This window comes from Desmodus rotundus, chromosome 11 (genome assembly GCF_022682495.2).
Source record: "Desmodus rotundus isolate HL8 chromosome 11, HLdesRot8A.1, whole genome shotgun sequence".
Classification (NCBI taxonomy): domain Eukaryota; kingdom Metazoa; phylum Chordata; class Mammalia; order Chiroptera; family Phyllostomidae; genus Desmodus; species Desmodus rotundus.
Genome location: NC_071397.1, coordinates 74,214,870 through 74,234,549, shown reverse-complemented (window position 1 = coordinate 74,234,549; position 19,680 = coordinate 74,214,870). Strand labels below are relative to the sequence as shown.

General features: G+C 38.5%; 1 protein-coding gene across 1 annotated transcript; it reads right to left on the bottom strand.

Moving 5' to 3' along the window:
• Nucleotides 1-406: 406 nt before the first annotated feature.
• On the bottom strand, nucleotides 407-18,432 carry HINT3 (histidine triad nucleotide binding protein 3). The gene is made up of 5 exons (XM_024551860.4): nucleotides 18,012-18,432; nucleotides 11,298-11,415; nucleotides 7,546-7,615; nucleotides 5,603-5,729; nucleotides 407-2,858 (listed from the first exon to the last, which is right to left on the bottom strand). Exons 1-5 carry the CDS (start codon nucleotides 18,210-18,212, stop codon nucleotides 2,826-2,828), a joined length of 549 nt encoding a protein of 182 aa, XP_024407628.2. The 5' UTR covers nucleotides 18,213-18,432; the 3' UTR covers nucleotides 407-2,825.
• Nucleotides 18,433-19,680: the final 1,248 nt, after the last annotated feature.

The window sequence follows — 19,680 nt, the reverse complement described above, 5'->3', positions numbered from 1 at the left end:
ATTCTGGAAAAGGTAAAACTAAGCAGACAATAAAAAGACCAGTGGTTGCCAGAGGTTGGAGGGGAAGGGGTGCATGGGCAGAGCACAGAGGATTTTTAGAGCAGTGAAAGGCCTTTGTATGATACTATAATGATAGATATATGTCATTATACATTTGCCCAAACCAACAGTGAGCCTTAAAATAAACTATGGACTTTGGGTAATTATGACGTATCAATGTAAGTTCGCCGACTGTAACAAACGTACCACTCCAATGGGGAGTGTTGATAACGGGAAAGGCTACGCATGTGGGGGCAGAGTGTAGGTGGGAAACCTCTGTACCTGCCTCTCGGTTTTGCTATGAACCTAAAACTACCCTAAAAAAATAAAGTCTTTAAAAACAAACAAAAAGTTCAGATAGGCAGAATCTGACACAGTATTTTTGCCACATTTATTTAGCTTTCTTTCAGCTAAGTACAGTTTGAAATAGCTCATTTTTAATAATTTTACAATTCTCCAATTACAAACAAAAAGTAGGACAGCATGCAAAAATAACACTTTTGATACTACTTTAAACATTTTTAAGACAGGTTTGTTTGTTTTTTAAATCCTCACCTGAGGACATGTCTATTGATTTTAGAGAGAGAGGAAGGTGGGAGAGAGAGAGAGAGAGAAACATCCATTGGTTGTCTCCTGTACCCACCCTGACTAGGGGTCAAACCTGCAACCCAGGTAGGTACCTGACTGAGAATCGAACCCGCAATCTTTTGGTGCACAGGACAATGCTCCAATCAACTGAGCCACCTGGCCAGGGTTTAAGATAGGTTTTTAATTAGCTTTATGTTGAGCTAATGTTATAGATGGCTATAGCTACCAAATTCATAAACTACTGAAAAGGCTAAGTGAATTTAAGTTGCAGTAATTTATTATTAATCTTTATAGGTAAAACTGCCACTAAAAATATAAAAGTCCCAAGGGTTTTCCAACAAAGAAGGAAAACTTACTGTGAGAGAATATAAACTTATATAAATTAAAACTGGCTAATCACTTTTTAAAAACGATTCATAAGGCATTGAAAATTCCTTAAGTACTGAATGTTATTATCATATTATAGATTATATCATTGCAAGTTCACATAGTACAACATGGTGTACATGTCGAATATTCCTTTTCTGTATCTGGTCACATTTGAACTGATTTATAAAAACATGTAGTTGCTGATCTATGTAGGTGCTCAGCAAGCTACTTAACAAAGCAGTCAAGATTTACCTTGTAAATCTTATTTTGAGAGTCCATACCAATACTCCCAAATCCCTCTCTCCACCTCTAGTGAATAAAGTGGAATTTGGGCATTCGTACCAATTGTAAAGTAAGTAATACTGGAAGGAGAACATAAGGAAAGTATATCTGGGTCTCTCGATCTAAAGTCCCACTGCCTACCTGTCTAACATTGAGTCTTAAATACTCAATTCTACTCCTACATGCTCACAAAAGCGTTTCCCTCTCCACAGCCTCCTCTGCAGACATTCTAGCACTTAACACACTCGACTGTAACCGTCGGTTTTGTCTGACCCTTGTGTGAGCAACTGAGGGCAGTCCTTTCTCACGTCTTATTTCCTGACCCTGGCGATGCCTGGTACACGTTAAATGCTCAGCAAATACTTGCTGAATGAATAAATGAAAGAATGAACCAAACATCAGTGATTCCAGATGTTGTAACTAAACATTACAATTAGTATTTCATCACTTAAAACGATGTTCAATATCATGTAGAAAATAAGAAAACTAGTCATCTTCGCCAATTTCGAACATCAACACTCAATCCTCATGCTCAGAGTGCTTATTAGACACCGGCGCGATGCAGGACTAGCCTTCAGAGCCTACTCTTTGTCCTCTAGTGACATTATTAGTCTAGATTAGCAACACAAGGCAATTCCTGAAGAAACAGGCCCCATAAAATGATATACCAATAAAATTAACACTGTTATTAAAATAAATTTTCTCATCCAAGGCTTTCTATCTCTACTTTCAAACAAGGCTGTTTCCATGATAAAAGCTAACTCTGATCATTTTTTAATTCTAATTTTCCTTTGGTACAGTAAACAAGCCATAAAGCAACAATTTCTGCCAATTTTAATAAATTAATATAACCATTTTATGTTTCTTACCCACATGTTCTAAAAGGTAAAATTCAATTGTAGTGAATTCCCTTAGCCAAATTGATTGGTATTGCAAAGTGACTGTTAGAAGTTATTACATATATTATATAGCTTTCAGGACTAATTAATTACACAGATGCTAGGCTTCAAGAAGTGAAAACTGAAATCTGAGTAAAAAGTGACATACATACAAATTCTTTCCATCAAAATCAGAGATCACTGTGTAATACAGTACTCTTTATTTTGAAATTTTATGTGCAAAAATATGGAACTGTCAAGAGATTGTTCATTTCTGTTTCTCTTTCATAGTAATAAAGATTCTAACGAAGTACTTTCTATACTGGTTTATTCTTCATAATATATCATAACTGACTATAGTGAGAAATGAAAATATTTGAAAAAATTTTAATACAGAGTCCTTCCTGATTAACAGAATTTGTTTTAATGGGATTTTATCTTTAGTATCTTAAGTCTTGGACAAGTAACCATTAAAGAAGTCAATGACAAAGTATTCATATAACTATATCACGGATCTCAGGAAACAGATGTTCAAAAAAGATTTAATGCTACCCAGTAATAGTCTCCTATAAAACCCAACAAACCTTACCATTGCATTTGAATTAAAAGGAACCAAAATATTAGTTTATGTTGAGCCAAGAGTAAGAAAATCTTCCACTGTTGTCATTTTCATGTTCTTAGTTTTTCAATCAAATAATCAGCCTGTAATTTTAAAAATACAACATATTTTTTATTTCAGGTATCACAGCCAGTGTGAAATAATTCTACTGGCATCCCTATTATAATAAACCACAGCAGACAAGTTGGATAGTACAAACTCTGGTCCTAAAGGTATCTTACAAAACAACTAAATATAATAGTTTTATAAAATAAAGGTATCTACAGTGTATATAAATAGGCATATTTTATCCACATCCACATTGCATAGTCATTAAAAAGTTTCAATAAGAAAAATAAATATAATACTAAAGTTATTAAATGCAAACTAGACAAGGAGGAACCTAAATGCATATTACTAAATGAAAAAAAGCCAATATGAAAAAGAGTACATAACTGTACAACTACAACCATGTGACATTCTGGATGAGGCAAAACTGTGCGTACGTTACAAAGATCAGTGGCGGCTAGCAGTTAAGGGGGAGGGACAGATGCACAGGCAGAGCACGGAGGATTTTTAGGGCAGTGAAACTATTCTGTATACTGTAGTGGTGGACACATGTCATTATACATTGTCCAAACCTACAGAATGTACACCACCAGGAATGAACCCTAATGTAAACTATAGCCTTTGGGTTATAGTGATTTGTCAACGTAGTTTCACGGATTATACCAAATGGATCACCATGGTATGGGATGCCAGTAGACTGTGAGTGGGTGGAAGTAGGGGTGTGTGGGAGCTCTGTACTTTCCACTCAATTTTGCTGTGAACCTAAAACTGCTCTGACAAATAAAGTCTATTTTAAAAACTTAAAAGTAAAGTCTTCTAGTTGTACCATTTCAGATACTTTTCTCAATCATCTTATAGATCTAGAATATTATATAAGAGATTTTGGAATAAACTTTAATATCTCTATCTTGATTTTTTTCAAACTCTCATAATATGTTGTATACTGACATATTTAAAAAAAGTTCAGATTCCTAGGATGAACCATTATCTTATAACTTTGTTCATTTTTACTAACTAAAAAGTTAGGTAAGAATAGTTTAAAACATTACAAAAATGAATTTGTTTTGTTTTGTTCTTAAAATTTTTACTGTGGTAAAAAATACACATAAAATTTAATATCTAAATCATTTTTTAAATACACAGGTCAATGGTATTATGTATATTCGCAATGCTCTGCAACCATCACTGCCATCCATCCCCAAAACCCGTTTCAACTTGCAAAACAACACTCTGTATCCATTAAACAATAACTCCCCATCCGTTACCCCTCCCCTCCCCTCCTGGGGCCTAGCTCCTGGCAGCCACCATTCTACTTTCTGCCTCTATGAGTAGGACTACTTGAGGTACCTCATAGTACAAGGAATCATACACTATTTGGTTTAACGTCCTCAAGGTTCATCTATGTTATAGCATGGGTCAGAATTCCCTTCCATTTTTTTAAATTCATTTTTCAAATACAGTTGACATATATTAGTTTTAAGTGTTCAACACAATGATTAGACATTTATATACCTTAGGAACTGTTCACCTCAATATGTCTAATATCCTTCTGACACCATATATAGTTATTACAATATTATTGAGGATATTCCCTACACTGTACTTTACATCCCCTAAGTGTTTCATAAATCTGTATTTTTAATTAACTTTTATTATAAAAGCATGGGTCATGTAGAAAATTAGAAATACAAATAAGGGAAAAATCCTTTTTACCCCACTGATATTTTAGAGACCAAACCAACCGTCCTACAGAATTTTCCACTATTTTATTTCAAATACACACACATTCACACACAAAAATTTCTTAAATATAGTTTTAATTAAATAAAATCATCTACACAAGGTGAAGAGAGGAGTAAGTTTAAAATATTGTTTCTAGAAATTAGATGCCTTTGATTTTCTTATATATTATACTATGACTATAATAAAATAATATGGATTAACTAATGATATTATTTAATTTGCAATTTGATAATTATTCGGACATAGCACTACAGGCCACCTTATCATCATGGACACAGAAAATAAGAGTCCGATAAATTACTAGTCACGTGGCACTGGGAAGACAGAGTCATTTAGGAACTGAGGCTTGACTGTCAGGCCCCAGGCCTACAACCAGCTGAGTTCTATTCAGCTGAGTTTTATAATTACAGAATTTTGTAATTTATTAGGCACAAAGCTTCAACCTCAGATCTGGTAGATGATGCTACTTCTGCAGACCTTTTTTAAGGAGTTTAAACTGACTACCAAAAATTACAAAAATTCATTTTCTACAATAACAATGATGAGGATAGAGGCTGCAGGTAACATTGAGTACTTACTATTTGCAAGGTACAGTTTTAAATGCTTTACAAGTAAATTATTTCATCAATTCTCTTACCAACTCTAGAAGTAGGTACTATTACTTTTATACAGGTAACAGGTTAAGAATTTGGACCTTAAAAAATTTAAGTTACTTGCACATGGCCCCTCAAGTAACTAATGAAGCCAGAACTTGAGTCTAGATTCAATTCTGGATTCTGCACTACCAATGCCATGGGTATTCTCTATTATACCCTCTGCTTGCAATGGAGAGACTTAGCCATAGCTTCTCTTCCTACAGATCTGATGATCTGGAAAATCCCCCAAATTAAAAGTATCATTTTGGATATGCACAAGCAGTAGTATGTTAAAGCAGATGATCAAGCTATGAAAAGTGTTGCCAAGAAAAGAAAAACTACAAAAAAAGGACAAATATTTCAAATATTTTGCATGCTGCTAGTATACCAGTAACACTTACTGTGATAAACCAGTAGGAATTCGCTCTATAAACCCACTTTGAAAAGAAGCCAAATTGATTGACTGGTGCGAGGACGTGAAGGTGCAAGTGGGAAATGGAACAGAATGGTGGCACGTGGAAACCCATTCTAGAACAGGAAGGTGACAGGTGACTGACACATCATTGCTACAACACTGGAAAGCTATTTTTTCATGATGAAACACATAAACATTACAGAGATTTAAAACAGGTTACCTAAGGTAGCCTATTTGCATTCAAACATTTCTTTTCCTGTCTTTCTCTATCTACTTCGGAGTGTTCACACAGTTCCCCTTCTTTTCACATTTAAGCGCACAGTAATATAAACTCTTCGTCAAGGAAGGCCTTAACAGCATATCATGCCACAGTAAAACCTTCATGAACTCTGAGTTGGCATTCCGTCCTATCACTTTCAATATTTATCATATTAAGCTTTAATTCTCCTAAAATATGCCTCTGCAATGAATCTTTAAAAAAAAAAAAATTTACAGGACATTCAAGCATGGTTCCATTATTCCAGGACATAGCCAGCAGATGGCGTGCTCTTTCCTTTAATAAAAGCAGTAAATCATTTCCTTACTACCTGTAATTCAGTAGTAAAATTAGTTATATCATCATTAAAAAACTTTATTATCACTTGAGTGTCTTGTTTAATAATTAAAGGTTAGATCATAATTATTAATACTCATTTGCTTTATAAAACATAAGAGAATTCCTTTGAGTAGTAAAATAAATTTTTAGTATGATTTAACCTCTCAAAAATCAATCTACAGTTTTGCGAGCCCACTTGTTCTAAGCGGAAAAGTCACAGAAGTCCTATGCTGTATCAGAATAGGACTGACAATGGAAGTCAGATATGCAACACATATTGAAAAGCTGTCAGCACGCCCTAGAAAAGAAGACTAGGTTTTCCCTTTGTGAAACAGGAGGCATATAATGTGGAATCAATCTGAAAGCTAGAAGAAACTGGAGGGCTCGCCCAACCCTTTCATTTTAAAGATGGGGAGGCCATGATTCAAAAAGTTTAAGAGCCTTCCTAAAGTCTTGAAGTTAGGGAGTGGTAGACTTAGGATTAAGACTCATTGTCCATTTTTGTAACAAGCAAGCACTCCCACAACTGGTGAGGGAATGTGCTGCTGTTGGCCAAAGGATATCAAATGCCATCTGTTGCATGTCATTATCACTCTTGGGTAGTATTTAACAGTTTTCAGAGGATTTTTGCACATTGTTTCATCTGAGCCTACAAGTGGGCCGAGCGGGTATCACCTAGAAGAGGTTAAAAGACTTGTCTAAAAAGTAACATAGGCGGTACAAGCACAGTACCCAGCAAGTGTCACGGTCGGCATTAGAATTCAGGTCTCTCGGAATTCCAGTTCAGAGGTGCCAGGAGTGATGTCCACTACTCCTGCCTGGGTACTGCTTTGGTCACACAAGAAAAAGTCAGAAATGTTTTAAAAAGAAAAAAAAAAAACAGTTGCCAAATTGAGCATTTTGTGGTTTTGCTCAAACTTTGACAAATGCCAGAGTTCAATTCAGCAGGCAACATATTCAAGTTAATTTCATGCTAAACGTATAATAATGTATTTTTAAATCACATAAAATATTTTCTAAGGAAATCAATTTATACACAATTTTATAGAAATGCACATAATGAACAAAGAAAAGTGGACTTGTAACTATCTGCCCCACCCACTGCTTGAATAAACTTGTCTGTCCCAACCATAAGTGGCAATTATCAGATGTGCAAACATGAGAGGAAGAAGGGTTTTAATTAGATTTACAATGCCAATGAACTGTGCGCTCACTTTCAGGAACACCGCATTTAAATTGTGAACTCTGCCACCTCTGCCTTCTGTTTCCAAGAGGAAATAATACTTCAGAAAAACCAACTGTGAATATTGGTTTCTACATGGAAATATACATACCTCACGTTTTCGAAGTCAGTGAAATTATTCTTTTCAAGAATGGTTTTTCCAGCAGTAACCATGCTCTCAACTATAAAACAGGAAAGAAAGTATATTATACCATAGGAGACATTAAATTCACAAAAGCATTATTAATCTTAATTTTTAGGATCATAGTCAAAATTGTCTCCAGTGGATAAACATTTAAAGACACAATCAACACTTTAAGTTACCACGAAGTTTGCTTATCAACAACTGAAATGACGGTTCCGCCTATCACAAAATGTCACACGTGGGCTGACTCCGAACAGTTGTGGAGGGGCATCATCAAAGGACTCTTTGGGACATCTGACCCTACTGAGGTCTAATTCTAGTCATAGGAGACCAAGCAATTAAAAATTGTCTCAGTTAAGAAGACAAGAAAACAATGAATTTGTCTTTGAGTCCAAATTAGGGATTATGACACCCCTTCAGGTCAGTTTAGCCTTGACTAGCTAAATATTTGTGGCATTGGTTTGGCTTCCAAACTCTATCTGCCTTAGCACCTTTACTGTCTCAGTGCTTAATAGCCTTCAGATGGGAATACGCCTCCCCACTAGGAAAGTTTTGGTAACCCTGCATCTTCAAATCACAATAACAACAAATTTTACACCTCCTGTTTCTGAAGGGCATAATTAACTGTTTAAAAGGGGGTAAATGAGATATTTACAGAGGATAGTTGTTATAATAAGGCTTATAATTTTGTTGCTGATGCTTAGTTCTCTAAGTCAGGCTGGATGCAGGAGGCTGCCAGACTTCCAGGTCAAAAATAAGCTCACATTACTTCTAGCCAGAGTGTACATGGTTTTCCTCTAAGATATGCCAGATATCACCAAAATTTGGGTAAATATAAAAGGCTATTCTATCTTTTAGTCCCTTAGAAACATATATGACTGTTTAAAACAATAATTTTAACAGTATTATGGGGTTAGAAAGTATGTGGATGAAATAGGTATGACAACAATAATAAAATGTTGCCAAGTTTCTCACATTTTACATGAAGTGATACAATGTTAGACAGGCTGTGATAATTACAATATGTGTATTTTAATCTCCATAGTGCAACCACTTAAAAAAAATGTGAAAAGGAATACCTAAAAAAAGGGAAGAGATAAAGTGAAATGTTAAAAAAAAAATTTGATCAACTACAAGAAGGCAGGAAAGAAGCAGGACAACAAAAAACAAATGGACAAAGAGAAAAGAAATGGCAAGACAGCAGATCTAAATCCAACTACAGCAGAAGTTACATTAAATGCTTATGAACTAACACTCTGATAAGACAGGTATTTTCATACTACACTAAAAAGAAGAAAAGTAAAGGCCTAACTATGCTGCTATCGTTAAGACTTTAAATATAAAATTCAGTTTCATTGAAAGGATAGGAAAAGCTAATCAGTGCAAACAATAAGTAATAAGAATGTTGAAGTAGCTAAACACCATACAAAAGAGGCTCAAGAAGTATTTCCAGAGATAAACTTGGACATTTTATAATGATAAAAAAGAATCAATTTATTGGGAAAAACAACAATCATAATTATGTACTCATTTTAAATCAGATCCAAAATACAAGAGGCAAAACCTATGTCTCTTTTCTCTTTCTTTATTTTTTAAAAAATATTTTATTTATTTATTTTTGGAGAGAGAAAGAGAGGGAGAGAAACAACAATGTGTGGTTGCCTCTCACATGCCCCCTCTCTACTTGGGACCTGGCCTGCAACCCAGGCATGTGTCCTGACTGGGAATCGAACCAATAACCCTGTAGTTCACAGGCCTGCACTCAATCCACTGAGCTACACCAGCTAGGGCTCTTTTCTTTTTCATTGAGATCTACTCTTCGTTATCTCTTTCTTTATACTTGCTTAGGTCTGATTTCACTTTAGCATCCTAAAGTGAAAACTTAGGTCATTTGTTCTAAACCTCATTTTCTAATATAAGCATTTTAAAGCTATAAATTTCCCGCTAGGCACTGCTTTAGCTGCATTCCATGAATTTTGTTACATTGTATATTTTTGTTACCAATCAATCCAAAATTTTTACTTTTTTGACTTTTTTATTTAAAAGTTATTCAAATGTGTTAAATTTAAAATACTGTTGTTATAGATTTTATTATTTTTCTATTCCATTGTCATTAAAGAAGATATTTTATAAGATTTTAATAATCTCAAATGTATTTAGACATATTTTATTGCCCACAACAAAGACTATCTTGGTGAACATGTGCTTTTAACAAAATGTGTATTCTATAGTTAGGTGGAGTCCTGTAAATGTCAATGCTAGTCATAATGCTTGATAGTGTTACTGAGCTCTTTCACATGCGTATTATTTTTCCAACTTTATAGGCTGTGTAAAATACTAATTGCAAGAACTTAAAAATGTCTATTATGGAAATATTCAAATATTCCAAAATCAGAAAGAAATAGCATGAGTATAATAAAATCCCAAATATCTGCCATGCTCCTTCAAAATTAGAAACATTTGATTTGCAACAGTTAGAAAAAGTTTGAAAAAACAGAAATACTGAAAAAACAAAATTTCTCCCTCCTCAAGAAGAACAGTATAAAAAGAAATCCAAAAATACGTCAGTACACCAAGCTACGGTGGGGGCTGCGGCCTGGTACTAAACACTGCATGTGCACTGGCCTCTGTCCGTCGGAATGAGTGTGAAATGTACTGACAGAGCTTCAGATGACTAAGGCACTTGCATTCTCTAGACAAACAACAGTTTAAAAACTGGTGATTCAGTGGTCTAAATACTGGTGAACTATGTATCAAGATTTTCTATAAAAAAGATGTTTCTCATTTACCTTCAAAACATCGACCTAATCTACATATCTTGCCCAGTACCTAACTGATCCCAAACCCTGGTGACAAAGGCTATCAAAGCAGATTAGACATGAACTTAAACATATCTTTATAAATGGTAACTGACAAGTCACAGAAATCATGAACAGAAAAACACAGGATAATCCTGTAAGACACAAAATTCAGAATCTCTTTCCAGAGGCTATAAGTTCATCACTAAAATCTCATAATTAAACTAAAATTTCATCTACACAGGAAACTACAAGGCAGGTACCAACACAGTCTCACTCTCAGGCAATATGAGCTTGTATGTTATATCATAACTTACTTGTACATAATTTTTCACTGCACGTTTCACTTCCAAAGTCAACAAAAGCCATCATTTCAAAAACACAAGAAGACTATCTTTTAGAGATGTTAAAAATTAAATAAACTATGAGAAGGCAGAGTTCTCTGGGAAAGACAATGATGCAGAGGGGAAAAGAAGGCAGCAGGAAAAGAGAAGACAAATTATGAGCTGGCCCGACTCCATGAAAGAAGCTGTATGTGTGAGCGTACACGCGGCTGAGCACAGCTGCTGAGGACGGAACATGTGGCCATCACTCATTCACGGGTCACCAGGAGTCGGAGCTGACTCAACAGCACGTAAAAACAACATGATACGTGAGATTTGTTTCAAATACACTGTGGGAGAAGATTAACAGATGAAAAAAGGTTGGCCATGAGTTAATAAATATTAAAGCTGAGTGATGAATACATGACGATTATACTATTTTCTTTACTTCTGCATACATTTGAAATTTTTCATAATGAAAGTTTCGAAGAGTCATAATGTTCCTTTTCATAGTACCGGCTAGGCTTTTTAATTGTCACTGCTATCACCAATGTCAACTAAGATGACAGAACCATGAAGAACACTGCCGTCATCTTACCAAGTTCTATTTGCTCCTTCTTTAGATCTCTGCAGTTTCCAATATGTTTTTTTGGCACCACAAGGTAATGATGAGGTGCTGCTGGTTTGATATCTTTAAAGCAAACTAGGTCTTCATTCTAAAAGAAAAAAACATATCGTTTGTTAGTGAGCTTGTTAAAAAGAATTACTCAATGCTGTTCAGGCCTGTTGTAAACATCAGAAATCTCAGCCTGATAGGAAAATGGTACTTATGTTACAACTAAGCCCCACTGGGCAAATTTGTGATTATGCATTAAGTTGTAAAGACAAGCTTTAGCATCCTTCAGGAGATGCTTGTGTGTTCCAGAAATAAAAGACTTGTATAAAGTCAATTTCAGGGAAACAATTATGAATGAAGTTCATTAAAACTTCACTGACAACAATCGCAGAGTTATCTTTATTTCACTGTCTATTTCTCCATCTCTACCCTAGGGTTTTTTCATTCTTAATATGTATTCTTAAAGGTTTGACTACAGAGTCATAGCAAAATTGATGAATACTTTTTTTACATTTAGTTTCTTTCCAAAAGAGCATGTTCCTCAATTATAACAAGAACACTATCTGGTATCTACATAGCCAGGAGTTACATTTTAAGCATTTTTACAGCAACTATATACAAGATCTTCTTCTTCATGTTTACTTGCCACTTTACAGCATTAAAAAGCCTTTGAAATGCCCACATACACATCAGTGTATGGTACTAAGTTATGTGTCCAATACATTACATCAGTTCCTGGTTTACACACTCCATACAAAGTAATGTAAGGAAAAAGCAAAGGAAACAAAAAGGGAGTTTTTCAATCTATTAACATTTTAGTATGAAGCTCTCCAAGAGAAAAATCTATGTTCCTTAATAACCTTATTCAATATCTTATACTAAAAAACTAGTCAAAATTAAATAAAAATCATATCAATAAGCATAGGTTCCTCAGGAGAATTCCCACAATGCATTAGTTCTCCATTCAAGGATCCAAAACTCAATTTGAACGACAGTCTCATATCCACGCCAGTAATCTTGGTTCCAGTGAGAACACGGAAAGGCCACCGTATATAGGGCGTCATTATCTTCCTTAGCATTGTCCACACTGCTCACCTAAGCTTCAGGTGACGGACAAGCTGACCTCCAGGGAGAAAGAGAACTTCTGTCTACTTTAGCTCTCAGTAGAGCCATAATTGAAATGGAAAGCAGCAAAAACAAGGTATTATGTAACTCTTTCCTAAGACTTCTCTGAAATGCCTACGACAGTACTTTATTAAAATACTGTTTAAATACTGACTTTGTCGCTGTTCACACTCACCTTCAGCACAGAAGCTGCCAAAGTGTGGAGGCACAACAGTACAAAACTCTTGATTACTTTTCCAGCTACTAAGTGTAACTCACCTATAAGATGGTAGTGGGGAGGGGGAAATCCTGTATCTTTAAGATCTTGTGGTAAACAGTGATGGGTCCACTGAATGGGACATGAGCAAGGGGGAGAGTATTCAGACACGAAATGAATGGAGGGTCCTGCCTACAGAACAGGGACGTGATGCCTTGTTTGAATATGGGAACCCTCCATTACGCCCAACCTGTCAGGAGAAACCTACAGCAACTGTTCCTTTGTGCTAAAGTATCAAAAAAATGAAAGGGAAAGAACCTGTGTTACTCCCCTGGTTAATGTAAGACAAAATTTTGAGGCTGAGACAGAAAATCCTGAGAAGTGACTACAGACAGTGTACGCAGTATGCCCCCGCCCGGCCCGTGAGAAAGCCCTCCAGTCCACCCGCCGAAGGGAGGGCTGCGTTTCCGGGATTTACGGACGGAGGCTCAGACCAGTTGTGTGTGTACATATACACATACATATATATATGTATGTGTATACATTTCTGGATATATACATATATAAAGAGAAACCCTAGAAGGCTGGATGACTTGGGGAATCCTAAAACAACACCTAAGACAATTATATCAATTTCAATACATTTTTATTATTATGGCTTTTCTAATAGTAACTTTAAATATTGATACCCATGAAATGTTTTAGAAAACAATGAGACCAAGGACCACAATGTATTTGATTCTTTAACATTTTTTCACTGTGTTTTTAGTGCTTCCAGCTGAGAAACAGTTAGTGTTGGGGTCAAATACAGCACAACAAAAATTGCCACTATTATACTTTCCAGATTGATTCATAACACAATAAATCTATATGTCTTTATTTCCCTTCAATTATGGCATTAACTGTTTTAAATCCAGAGGTAATCCTTTCTAGTACAGAATACAGCCTGATTAGAATTAGTTTGAGATAACCTAGCTGAATCCTTCCTCAAGGCAGGAGTAACACTGCTTTAGATTCACAAAACAAGAAAACACAGTCTGTGCCCTGGCCAGGTGTCTCGGTTGGCTGGAGCCTTGTCCCATACTCCACACCAAAAAGCTCGGGGTTCAGTCCCTGGTTGGGGCATGTAAGGGAGGCAACCAGTCCATAGATGTTTCTCTCTCACATCTACATTTCTCTCTCTCTCTCTCTCTCTAAAATCAATAAACATATCCTCACGTGAGGATTTTTTAAAAAAGAAGTAATAACAAGCAGCAAATAAAGTCTAAAATAAAACAGGAGAAAAAATTAAAGTTCCTAAAAACGTGTTGTCTCATACTCCATGACTCAGGCTCAAGAATGAACCAAATTCTCCATCTTTGAATGAAACAAAGTTCTCCGTCTTTGTTCCCCAAGCCCCTATTTGGAAAGGTTTTGTTTACTAAATGTCAAGAATTTTCCCAATTCTAAGTAACAACAAAAAAATCAATATAACTGTCATGACAAGAAAGATAAAATTCCTGTCAAAAGCAAAAAAACCCCTTGATGTCTTAGCCTATGTGATTAATGATTGAATTAGAGTTCCATTAAGCTTTCTAAAACATTGAAACTGGTTCGCTGAAGTCACCCTCTCTCCCATTTCTACTACCGACCCAGCCATTACTCAGACTTTTCATTTTAAGAAAGACTATTCTCCTATTCCAAACATACACTGGCCAAAAATAAGCAATGATGTACATACAAGGCTACAGAACAATTTATGATAGTAAAAGACAGAAAATAACCCACATGCCCATAATTCAACTAGGAAGCTGACTAAATTATGGTAAATCCACACAATGGAGTAACACGAAATCATATACTTATGAAATCAGTTCTGGAGTATACTTCTAAGTTTAAAAAAAAGCAAGGAGCAGGGAAGTGGTTAGGCTATCTTTTGTGTAAGAGGGAAGAATACAAATAGAAACACACACATACATACTTACTTACAATGGAAGAATAAACCAAAAATATTTTTTTTAGTTTCTTATGGGGGAAGAGAAACAGGACAGAGATGACAAGAGAATGGATACTAGGTTTTTCTGAATGTACTCTGCTTCACAATTTTGACTTTAAAAGAGTCACATTTAAATACATTTCTGGACTTAAAAAGAAAAACAATTGAGTCCATAAAAATGGAAAACAAAAAGAAATCAGTGAACCTGACTGTATATCATGTTGGTTAAATAACCACACAAAGAAAAGATGATTCCAAGCGACTTTGAAATACAAAATTTTGACTATCCCTAATGATATCCACTAAAAGAGAATTTTTTATTTCCTGCTTTCAATTCAAATCATAGGGAAGCTTCTCAAGTGTGGGGCATGTCATATTCATCTCTGAACTCAAGTCAATAGCACATATTAAGCCTGTAAAACTTGAATAAGTGAGTGACAGTTGCTTAAACAGAAAGATGAAGTGGCCAGGAGGAAAGCTGTAACAGATGCCAAACAATCCCACCCCCCTCCGGGACTATTTTCGGACAAAGCTTTCCACAACTACTAGTATCGATTTTCTTCTACTCTTCTTCAACATTGGCACCAGAGTATACAAAATTTAAAAGCAGTTTCTAGGAATCGAAGAAATATTGAACTCTGCAAAGTTAAAAATCTCACTCAATTACTCACTAACCTAATTTTATATTTAGTATAATACAAACTGAATGAAGAGGCAGAACTGGGTCCCTTCTAACTCCATGGGTCAGTTCAGCAAGCAGCCTGTTTTGCAGGGAAACAACGGATGTTACTTATCCTTTCTCCCTGTCAGCTGCTCCGTCTCCACTTCTTTCCCCCACTCAATATAGATTTCATGGTCTATCACTTCAGCCAATCTCTTATCCAAAAATTCTTACCTTTGCCCCACTGCCCGTATGGCCAGACCCCAACCCTAGGTCAACACAACTGCCCGCCTTATGTGCAACTAGACTTAGGTTGCTGGAGGGATACAAAAATCACATAGCTGAGCAGACGGTAAACTAACTGTCCGCAACCTCAGCAGGCCCTCATCACTATACAACATCCTTCTGTCTCCCTGATCCTCTTTTCTGGCCTCTGGACAAGATTCTTCAGACTTTTTACTTCTAAATAACCAGGTAATTTGCTCCACCCCTCCTTCAAGCTGTCACTCAAATGCTACCTTCCTGGGGCAGCTTTTCCTGATGAAAATTTAGAAATTGCATCCCCTTTCTCTTTTATTTTTAACCACCTAATAAACTATGGATTTTACTTAATATTTTGCTTATTGTTGATTGCCTGTGGCCATGAGGACAGGGATTTCTGCACATTTTGTCTACTGCTGTATCCCACTGCCTCCAACAGTACCTGGTGCATAGAAGGAATTCATTCAAATACTGAGCCACGCATGAATGGAGTTTCCTCTCTCCCAGGGATGAGGCTCTAACCCCCTGGGCCATTGTACACCTCTCTCCACTGTCACCTTCCCATTAGTACTGACACATGCCAAAGTCTTCACTGCCTTACAAAGCTTTCTCTCAACCCCCAATTCCCCTATAGCTATCGCTCCCTTTCCCTCCTCCCCAAGACTGCCAAACTTCCTTCAAAAGTTGTATTTTTTTTAATTGTCCATATTTGCTGTCTTCAATTTTTCATCTCCAGGTTCTTCTCAATCAGCTACAACCTGCCTTCTGTGTCACCACTGCACAGAGGTGAGTGACCATCATGTTGGGGACAGGACCAGTTCTCATCTAACCTGGCCCCTCCACAAGCAACAAGGAGGGCCACCTACCCCAGACTTGACGATTCGGGAAGGCTGATACTGCTTCCCATTCCTTTCTGCTTGACATACTGCCCCCCTTTCTCAGCTTTCCTAGTTTTCCTTCTCTTTCTTTGACTGTTCCTTCTCCATCCCCTTTTCAGGTCCTTTTCCTCTGCCTCTCCCGTATACAAACCGCCAGTTCCTGTAATCTGGGCTAGGAACCCCGATCTCTACAGAGTGCTAGACCACCTAACCACTACTCACTGGACATCTCCACTTAGATGCTTCACACTCACCCCAAACTCCACAATTTCAAAAACAAACTCATTGCTTTGACCCCCCTCCCTTTCCTGGCCATCTGCTCTCCTCCTATATTCCAATCTGAAAGAGATGGTACCAGTGCTACCAGTTTACCCTAGCCGGAAATCTGGAAATCATCCTGGACCTCCCGCTTTCTCTTCCTCGTTCTCCCACGTCCAAATCAGGGTTTCTCAGCCCAGGCACTATTGACATCGGGGGCTAGATAATTCGTTGCCGCAGGGGGCTGTTCTAGGCATTGTATAATATTAGCGACCTTGGCCTCTACCCATTAGGTGCCAGCAGTCCTCCTTGACTGCACAATAGATACAACGAAAAGCCTCTCCAGGCATTGACAAAACTCCGCTGGTGAGCCACTGTTTTCAGTTAAGAACCGCTCACCTGCTTCCATCAACAACCCCTGCCCGCTTCACCTCCTAAATATCCTTAAACCGAGCCACTTTCTTCACGCACTGCCACGCCCTTATTTCAGGCCATCACCTGTCTATATCACACTAATTTCTTTCCGCCGCACTTCCTCCGGAAAGAGCTTCCCGACCCTCCCCCCCCCCCGCCCCGCCCCGCCCGCCCCGCCCCCCCCCGCCCCCCCCCCCCAGCAGCACGTGGTGCTGCAGTCGGCGCCTCCGCCGTCGGCACTCACGCCCCCTTCAGATTGTAAAATCTGAACAGGGACTGTCCTTTATCTTATCACTGACCCTCCAAATCCATGAGCTAGAAGAACTTCAATCTAATTTTAAGGAATAAATGAATAACTACAACAATCTTTGGGTTCTAGTATTTGGGATTGTGAAAGATTGTTTCTTTAAAGGTAAGTAGAACCGACAGAAAAAGTGTGTACCAGGTATCTGTTTTAAGGCTAGTGCTCTTAAAATGCGCACACACGCCCACGGATAACACTTCTAGAAGCCGAAAATCAGAATGACAATCAGAAGCTTTTGAGTAACAGTTTGACCTCAGACCTACTCCCCCACCCCCGAGCCTATTTTCAGTCAATCTAATCACAACAACAAAACGTCGCAATTACTATTATCAATTTCCTACCAGTTTTCGCCGCATATCAGCAGCGGAGCGTGCAGAAGCTAAAAGCAAACACCTCAATACCTGCAGGGACAGGCCCAAGTGCTCGGCTTCCCCCCTACCTGTCTTCGCTCAGGACAGCCGAGACGGCTGGAGAAACTCCCCGCGCGAAGAGAAGGGACTCGGACACCCAACTCCCCCAGCGCCCTGCACTCAGGTTCCTCCGCCCCTTCCCCACCCGAGACCTAGCTCCCGAGCAACCGGGGGCGATCCGTCCCACCCACGCCGGCCGCTCGTCGCTGCCCACCTCACAATACAGGAGTTCGGTGCCCGGCTCCTGCCGCCCCGCAATCCGGCAGAACACGCACTTGCTATTGTAGTCTTCGAGCTCCGGTGCCCCTCGGGCGACCTCGGCGGTCTTCGATGCAGACGCCGTAGGCTGTGCAGTCGCCGCTGCGTCGTAGCAGGGACGTGATTCCAGGCTACAGTGCTTCTGCTCCTCCGCCATTGCCCCCGCCCCTGCGGCTCAGAGCCCCGGTTTCCCCCGGACTGCCGGGCCTAGCCGAGTACGCCTCCTGCACCTCCGCGGTGTCACCTCCTGGCGTCGCCCCTCGCTCCGTGCTGGGCGGAGCCGAGTTGGGCGCACGCGCCGATCCAGGCTGACGCTAGAGGGTGGGCGACGAGGTGCTGGGCCTCAAAGCCAGCGGCCGGCCTCGAAGCCTGCGACCGCGAGGGGGCAAGCGAGTACGCAAAAAGGACCACAGGTGTGGGTGGGAGTTGCCACGCCCCCTGCGTCTCGTTGGTAATGACGCAAGACGCAGGAGCACGCCTCACGTAGTGGTGACACAAGCAGCGCGCCCTAACGCCCCGCCAAATGCGATTTGTTGGGTATTGTAGACGTTCATTTCCCAAGCCCTGTAATAGACAAGGCCCCAAGAATATAGTGAGACGTCGTAGAGACAAAGGTCTAAAGAGAGTGAACAAAATTTCTAGAGCTTTCGTTTCAACGTGCATCATGTTTGATGCTTTTGCATGCATTTCAGCCCAGTGGTTTTAAGTGCTTAGGATGAAGATGTCCAAAACAGAACTTCACTTCTGTTTCCTTGCTGTTAACAGCACCAACCAGATCCAAATGGAGGCCTTGGTCACAAATTGCTCATGCACAGGGTAATGCGGAGTCCCGCAGTTTATCGTCTGAAGTATCACAGAAATTTGCTGCCAGTGTCTCATTATGCCTCACCTCGACTACTGCAATAACCTTCTGACTAGTTTCCCTCCTTGATTCTTCTGCCACTCAAAATCTGTTCAGTAACTATCACACCCAAAGAAAAAGTACCAATTCCTTAGCTGGGTATTCAAGGTGGACTGTGATTTGACCCTAACTTTTTATTTCATAATACTTGGCTTTTGCCAAACACTTAATATGTGCATGTAATCCTTAAAACAAGCAAGGTTGGTATTCTACTTCCCACTACAGAGATGAAGAAACAAACTCAGAAAGACTTGTCCAATACCATATACAGCTAATCATTGATAGTGACAGTTCACATAGAGGTTTATCCAACTCCAGAACCCTCCAGGCTTTCTGAACACAGAACTTTTTTTAACACTGAAATTTTTCTTAAACTGGCTCATTATAGTAGTTGTACCCTTGGGATTTGTTGATTAGAAAACAGGTAACAAAGTCCTATTAGTGAATTCAGTAATGTTTTTGAATGAGTGCATCTTGTATTAAACAAAAGCATTTACATATTAAAAGTAGTTGTATGTATGTGTTCAAGACACTTGTCTTTCCTTTTTCAGTTTTCCAGAGGTTTGGGGAACAACAGTAATACCTTCATGGCCCCTCAGGAGTCCAAGGCAGGGTTCAGAATCAATACATTACTTTGTTCAATATAAGTATCCACTGTCTGCATGCATGAAGTACACCTTCACATGTGCTTTTATCCATGCTGCTCCCTGTGTTTGAAATACTG

Bases quoted from the DNA above. Each gene is read 5' to 3' on its own strand.
- HINT3 (XM_024551860.4), bottom strand. From the start codon at position 18,212: ATGGCGGAGGAGCAGAAGCACTGTAGCCTGGAATCACGTCCCTGCTAC. The intron at 11,416-18,011 runs GTGGGCAGCGAC...TTTTTCTTTTAG, and splicing joins CCGAACTCCTGTATTGTGAG to AATGAAGACCTAGTTTGCTT. The intron at 2,859-5,602 runs GTAAGTGTTACT...TTAAAATTACAG, and splicing joins ATTCCTACTGGTTTATCACA to GCTGATTATTTGATTGAAAA.